Genomic DNA, 7814 nt, shown 5'->3' on the forward strand with positions numbered 1-7814 from the left:
AAAAAAAAAAAAAAAAAGAAGGGGTTCGGTGCCTGCAGCTCAGTGGTTAGGGTGCTGGCCACATATACCAGGGCTGGTGGGTTCGAACTCAGTCCAGACCTGCCAAACAACGACAACAACAACAACAACAACAACAAAGACCATTGTGGCAGGCACCTGTAGTTCCAGCTACTTGGGAGGCTGAAGCAAGAGAATCACTTAAGCCCAAGAGTTAGAGGGTGCTGTGAGCTGTGATGTCACAGCACTCTACCCTGTCTCATAAAAAGAAAAAAAAGGGTAATAGGGCTGGACATCTATAGCTCAATGGTCAGAGCGCCAGCCCCATGCACTGAGGCTGGCAGGTTTGAACCTGGCCTGGGCCTGCTAAAAAAAAGAAGGGTAATAGCTTTTTTCCAGTGCTTTTTCTGTATCTGCTGATGATCATGTGAGGGTTTTCTTTTTTTTCTTTTTCTCTTTCCTCTCCTCTCCCTTCCCTTCCCCCCCCCCCTACTTCTCTTCTCTTCTCTCTCTCTCTCTCTCTGGTCGCACTCTGTTGCCTGGACTAGTTTGCAGTAGCTGGTATCATTATAGCTTACAGCAACCTCAAAGTCTTGGGCTCAAGCAAACCTCCTGTGTCAGCATCTCAGAGTACCTGGGATAACAGTGGCATAGGCTCATGCCACGATGCCCAGCTAATTTCTCTATTTTCTTGTAGAGACAGAGTCTTGCTTTGTTGCTCAGGCTGCTCTTGAACACCTGACCTCAAGCAATCCCCTATCTCCCAAAGTGCTAGAATTATGGGTATGAGCCACTGCATCTGGCCCTGGCTTTTTCTTTTTATCGTGTATTAGATTGTGCATTGATTGATTTTTCTATGTTAAGCCAACCTTGCATTCCTGGGATAAATCCTTCCTCGTCCTGGTGCATAATCTTTTTCTAAGTGATGTTGTTTTTGGTTTGCTAGTATTTTGTTTAGGATTTTTCATCTATATTTATAAGGGGTATTTGTCTATAGTTTTCTTCTGATATCTTTGTCTGGTTTTGGTGTCAGGGTTAATACTGCCCTCATACAACAAGTTGGGAAGTGTTTTCTCCTCTTCTGTTTATTGGAAGAGTTTATAAAAGGTTGGTGTTATTTAATGCTTTAAACTTTTGGTAAAATTTATCAGTGAAGACATCTAATCTTGAGCTTTTCTTTGTGGGAATTTTTTAAAATTACAAATTCAATCTCTTGACTTGTTATAGGTCTGTTGAAATCTTCTATTTTTTCTTGAATCAATTTCAGGATTTTTCTTTCTAGGAATTTGTCCATTTCATATAGGTTATCACATTTCTTGGTCTATAATTGTTCATAGTATTCTACTGTAACACTTCCTTGTTTCTTTAAGGTCAGTAGTAATAACCTCTTTCATTCCTGCTTCTAGTAACTTGAGTCTTTTCTATTTGCTTCTTGGTAGTTAAGGTTTGAAACCTAGAACTAAACCTTCTAGTTAAAGTTTGCCAATTTTGGTGATCTTTGCAAACAGTGAACCGTTCTTTATCAATAAGAATAATTATATTCATGAAAATATAATCAAGGAGCATGGGATCATATATATTTACTATATTACTCAGAAAATATTAATTGAATTTGTTTATTGTTTTATTTAATTTTGTGTAGAGACTGGGTCTTGCTGTGTTGCCCAAGCTGGTCTCAAACTCCTGCTCTCAAGTGATCTTCCTGTCTTGGCCTCCAAAGTGCCAGGATTATAGGCATGAGCCATTGTACTCTAAATGAATATGTTTAAAATGATATTACTTAAAATTACTTTTAAGTAAGAGAATAAACTTATTAGTAAACTGATTTTTCAGTAGTTATATGAAAACTGAAGAATGCAGCAACAAGGCAGACAGTAGCGTCTTTGACCTTAAGCCTGGGAGACCCTGCATGTTCTGGACCCCACATTTCCCCTGAGGCAGCATATGCCCTGACAGAGAAGCACAGGCTGCCTTTGGGGCGTGGTCACAGTAGGCTACCCAGCTTAGTGAGACACTGCTGAGGGCCTACAGCCAGCCTTGCCACCTTTATTGCTGCCCCACCCTTTCTGGCTGCCCTCACCCGGATCTGGGGCCCTGCAGAGCCAGCCAGCCTGGTTGGCTCTCATGCTTCCACAGATGAAGGGCCAGCAGGGATGAGGCATGACACGAGGGCAGAGGGAGGTGGGAAAGGTTGGGTGGCCAGGCCTTTCCCAGAGAGCCTGTGGGCTGCATGGCACCTTCCCACTTGTCCCCCCTTGCCTGGCACCCTCCAAGTTTGGAAGGCAGAATACAGGGGTAGGAATGACACCAAGACCACCGCCCTGGTGCATCAGGGGCCCTGTCAGTGCTGCCCCTCATACTCCACCAAGCCCCCAGAAGGTAGGCGGGATGTGAGAGGGAAACTGAGTCCCAGAGGTGGGTCACATGAGGGCCCAGATGGTCAGCCAAGCTCCCAGCTCCACAGCAGTCCCTCTGATATAGCAATAACATCTTTCTCCTTGTGCCCCACAGCATTTCAGAATGGAGCCCTGGGTTCTGGCTGGCTTGGTGGGAAGAGGAAGAGTCCCCTCCAGATGCTCTACGACCTGGACCAGGTACGTAGACCCCCACCCCAGGGATGACTTCCTCTACCCCCAGCCATAGGAACCCCACATCCCCAGTGTAGACCTGCTGTAATGGGGCTGGGTCCATGCTGGAGCATAGCGGGGTTTCCTTTCCAGCTCCAGGCTCTGTCCAGACAGTGGTGACAAGGGCCAGTATTGGGGGTTGGTTGAAAGCCCCACTTACCTTCCCATCCATTACAGATAAAAGACATAAAAGGCAGTGAAACAGCCCCTGGAAGCACTTATTTGTTCAGTGTCTTTAGAGCACCTACTATATGCAGGTGTTCAGGATGTTGAGATCCAGTGGCCAACAGGTTGTCTGGATCCCTGCCTTGTGGACTGGGGCCATCCAGTCATTGCTGCATTGATATATGATCAGCTCTGCTCTAAAGGGGCGTATGAGGTGTAGTGAGGGTGGTACCAAGAGGGACCTAGGAGAAAGCCTCCCTCCTCTCCACAGGGATAGGGGCACTGGAGCTGAGACCTGAAGAGTGAGAGTTAAGAGGTGAACAGTAGGGGCCAAGCACACAGGCAGAGGGAAAGGCTGTGCAGAGCAGAGTTCAGGGAGGGTGCTTGAGGTGGCCCAGAGAGGTGGGCTGTCACCTGGGAGGGCCCTGCTTATGTGGCAAGGGCAATAGGGAGCCATGGACAGTTTTAACTGGGAATGACCATGTCAGATTTCCACATTTGGAGGACCCATCAGACTGCTATGTGGAGAAGAGCAGAGGGGGCTGGGTAGGTGGCTGCTCACCAAATCCCTGCATAGGGAGTGGAAGGGGCCATGGAGCTCATCTTTCACACACACCCAGGTTGCAGGTGGGAGGCCTTGGTTCAGCAAGGGCAACTGACTAGCTTGCCCTGCGCCCCGCACAAAAATGAGGGTGGGCTAGGATCTTAGTAGGGCCCTGATTCCACTGCTCTGTGGACTTCTGAGTGGCTAGTGGCTCCTCACAGCCTGAGGACCCAGTACCCAGTGGGTGTCAAGTCACTGGAGATGTGGCACCTTGCAGCTGGAGAAATGATAGTAATATAAACAGTCTAGCCAACACCACACTTTAGTTCTGTGGCCTGAGCACAGAAACCTCTAAGGTGGGGCTGTCATCCCTGTTTACAGATGAGGAAACTGAGGCTCAGGGAAGCTAAGTACCCTGCAAAGGTCACAGGGTTCACAAGGATTCAGCTACTTAGGAATTAAGGCAGCTGGGAGCTGTCAGGGGTAGCCCCAGACCAGCCGACACACTCCCCTGTCTTGGAGCCCCAGGGAATCCGAGTTGGAGCCCCAGCTTCCTACCTGAGAGCCATGTGACCTAACTCATCTTCTCTGAGCCCATTTTCTCTTCTGTAAAATGGGGACAGCATTGCCTGTGTTGGTCTTCACAGGTCTGTAAACAATGGCAATGCCAACTGAGAACAGTTAGTGCTTACTTCCCAAGATGCCAAACTAGCATCCCCACAGCACAGAAGCAATGAATGGCCTGACTCACCTTCTGGCGTTCTTGCACTCCAGACATTTCCTCATAGGACAGTATCCTAGGCAGCACAAGAAGGTGGAGGTAAAGGGTTTTCCCTTTGGGAGCCCTCACTCTCAACCCTAAAGGAAGGTCCCTCTACATCTCCTTGGCTGGAGCCAAAGCACTCCGTCCTCCCACCCCCCATGCCTTTGCTTTAGCAGAGGTAGGTGAGGTTGTATGGCCAAGCCCTTTAAGGCTGGCATGTGCCCTAACACAGTGGGAGTCTGCTGGCAAGGAGGGAATCAAGCTGACTGGTACATGGATGAGCAGATGTTCCCTGCCCATAGCAATGTGTTGAGTCCCCAGCAAGCTGAAAGCAGACCTTGGCTGTGGGCCCCTGAAGGATGGCCTTCTCCTGGCACTGTGCAGAGCCAGGCTTCTGAGACCAATCCTGATGGTAGAACTAAGTGAGGATCTAAGTGCCCTCCAGCACCCAGTAGCCATGGCTGACCTTGGCAGCTACCTCTGTGATGAGATTATCAAAAAGTGACATAAGTCCATGATGGGGCATTTGACTCTGAGACATACAGTGTCTCATCCTGGCTGCTGTCTCTCACTAATGGTCACTGGTCCCCGGGTGTCTTCCAGACATGGTCTAGGTGTGTAAGTATTGTCAGTGGCCCTGTTATGTGCTCATATTAACATCTTCAAAATCTCACGTACAGTATGTATATCTAGTGTAGTCTCTTTCTCTCTCTTTTAACTTTTCATTATGAAAAGCCAAATATATACATGTACAGAAGTAGTGAGAACAGTCCCAGGAACCCCCATATTCCCACCTCCCACTGCCACCTGAGACTGTTCTGAAGTAAACCCCAACCTGTGGATGCTATAGCCATGTCGTTACGCCTCTCTAAAAGACAGGCTCTCTCCACTTGTCCTTTCTGAAACATTTCTTAATCCCGTCCCTCTGTAAACACAAATGTTAATCCCGGTTCTGAACTTTAGGTTTTTTCACTTACTGTGCCTTGGATGTCTGCAGAATAATGTTGGAGGCATCAGAAGCACAGGTGTGGGCACACACACTTCCCACCCCACTACCACCACTGTTCACCTGCAGGCACTGGGTCTACTGTGCCACCATTTCAGATGCTGCTGTGGTCTCCTCTGAAATGAAAACACCCTGAAGTCTTTTATCTTTTTAAACCTAAGCAATAACTCACAAACATATCCTGATAGGCGGCAAGTGGCAGCATTTTTTCAGCTCTACAGGGAGTTAAATAGAGCAATCGTTCTTACACTGCACCCTACTCTTGGCAAACAGCAGTGGGTGCACGCACGTGATGTGACTATGACTACGCTGTCACACTTCCTTATCAGTGCTAGGAAACGTGATTAGTCTCATCCTAGGTGAGATTCCCTTTTCTCCAAATCCGGGTCCAGGATAGATCTCAGGGCTCCAAATCCCACAGACAGCAGTGACAGCTCTGGGGTTTGAACCTGGCCCAGCTCCCGCCCCCAATCCCTGGGCACATCACACCTGGACAGCGCCAGCGTCTAGGAGCCTGCAGCCGCCCTGTTGCATCTCCCATCCATCCCCTGTCGCCCACAGGGCCCACCCTTTCCCCTGGCCCAGGTGCACCAGCAGCGGCGCGACCTGCTGCGCCGTGCCTGCAGCCGCCACACGCGCCGGCAGCGCCTGCTGCAGCCCGAGGACCTGCGGCACGTGCTGGTGGACGACACGCATGGCCTGCTCTACTGCTACGTGCCCAAGGTGGCCTGCACCAACTGGAAGCGCGTGCTGTTGGCGCTGAGCGGCCGCGCCCGCGGGGACCCGTACGCCATCCCCGCGCATGAAGCGCATGCGGCCGGCCGCCTGCCCTCGCTGGCCGACTTCAGCCCCACGGAGATCAACCGGCGCTTGCGCGCATACCTGGCCTTCCTGTTCGTGCGAGAGCCCTTCGAGCGCCTGGCCTCAGCCTACCGCAACAAGTTCTCGCGGCCCTACAGCGCAGCCTTCCAGCGGCGCTATGGCACGCGCATCGTGCGGCGCCTGCGGCCCAGCGCGCACCCCGACGCACTGGCGCGCGGCCACGACGTGCGCTTCGCCGAGTTCCTGGCTTACCTGCTGGACCCGCGCACGCGGCGCGATGAGCCCTTCAACGAGCACTGGGAGCGCGCGCACGCGCTCTGCCACCCATGCCTGCTGCGCTACGACGTGGTGGGCAAGTTCGAGACTCTGGCTGAGGATGCGGCCTTCGTGTTGGGCCTGGCCGGCGAGCCGGGCCTGAGCTTCCCCGCCCCGCCGCGGCCCAAGGCGGCTGCCGCCTCGCATGACCGAGCTGCGCGCCTCTTCCGGGACATCAGCCCCTTCTACCAGCGGCGCCTCTATGACCTCTACAAGATGGATTTCCTGCTCTTCAATTACTCTGCCCCCAGCTACCTGAGGCTGCACTAGAGTGGGCTGGTGTCCTGGACAGGGGAGGGTCTGTTACAATGCATCCGCTCTGAGGGCCGGGGTGGGCTCAGAGCTCGTACATTTCTGACAAGACCCCGGGAATTCTGAGTGCCACCAGCCCGGGGACCCCTCTTTGGAAACCACTGCAGGAAGTCTTCCCTGGTTGGCGGGCACGCTGGCGAGAATAAGGCCAATCTCCAGCTGCAGGGCCCTGGGAAGCCAGGGAGCGTCAGCTCAGGCACAGTCACACGAGGCCTTTGCTTCCATCGTCCCCGCCTGCGATGCTGTTCCTTCCCAGACCTCAGTACAGATCACACTTGGTCAGGGTTAGGTGCAGCCCACCTCAGATGGCCATACACCTGTGTGCCTCCTTCCTACCTCTGCCTGTCACTTGAGGCTTCCTTCCTCTACCTTCTCCAGTTAACAAGTGCCTCCCGTGGCCCTTTGGCTGTGCAAGAACTTGAGAACTCCAGTGCTTTAGGCTTTTAGAGGCCATTTTGGGCCTCTGAACATGTGCCCCTGAACATGACTGTGGTGCAACAGAGCAGAATGCTGATGCCTGGCTCTGTATGGCCTGTGGCCCAACCCAGTGCCCACCCTACCCCACACACCCTGGCAAGGACAGCCCTGGCCAGGAGAGAACCCCTCCCTTGGCAGGACTCCAGGTCAGGCCTCCCTGTCAGTGAGCATGGTTCAGATGCCAGGTGTGAGCTGTCTTTACCCTGTGGTTGGACAGCCTGGCTTCCTCTCCCCATGGCTGGCCCTGCCTTGGGTCTCAGTCTGGCAAAATGCTCCATTGGAGCCTGTGGTGTAATACAGGGGCAGGTTTTTATAGGACCTTAGTGAGCTGGGGTCACTAATGTTTTTTGAAATAAATGTGTTTTGTGACTCTCACTTTTTGGAGTTTCCCTGCTTCATTGCACCATTGTTACGGGGACATGGGACTGTCTGAACTTGGACAACTCTCTGAGGCTTTGAGCCTGCTGCCCTTGCTGCCAGATGGCATAAGAATGGTTATGGTGGTATGAAGATCAGATGAGAGTGTTCACAGCAGTGAGGGACACATAGGGGATAGGGTGGAAAGGTGGTACCTTGTATGGGACGTCCATAGGGTGATAAGTTCTGGCTGGAGGGGCAGCAGTGACAACTTGGAGAAAATCTTACCTGTCACTCTGACCTTGGCTGAGGATTACAGCCTAGATCAGCTCCGCTAAGGCCTGTGTCATGTACAGCCTCTCACCCTGTGCGGTTATGTGTTGGGTGTGGATGTGGGGACACTTGGCAATGAGCACTGTCTGCCCTTCC

General features: G+C 51.9%; 1 protein-coding gene across 1 annotated transcript in view; it reads left to right on the forward strand.

Annotated features, from left to right (window-relative positions):
* The window catches only part of CHST13 (carbohydrate sulfotransferase 13), a 21639-nt gene extending 14236 nt beyond the window's left edge, over nucleotides 1-7403 (forward strand). The window contains exons 2-3 of the mRNA XM_003796252.3: nucleotides 2509-2591; nucleotides 5664-7403. Of these exons, the coding sequence (XP_003796300.1) occupies nucleotides 2509-2591; nucleotides 5664-6509 (929 nt within the window). The 3' untranslated portion in view covers nucleotides 6510-7403. The remainder of the gene's footprint in view (nucleotides 1-2508; nucleotides 2592-5663) is intronic.
* Nucleotides 7404-7814: the final 411 nt, after the last annotated feature.

The sequence above is a fragment of the Otolemur garnettii genome, unplaced genomic scaffold, assembly GCF_000181295.1.
Source record: "Otolemur garnettii isolate 467f Iridium unplaced genomic scaffold, OtoGar3 scaffold00101, whole genome shotgun sequence".
In the NCBI taxonomy this organism is placed as follows: Eukaryota; Metazoa; Chordata; class Mammalia; order Primates; family Galagidae; genus Otolemur; species Otolemur garnettii.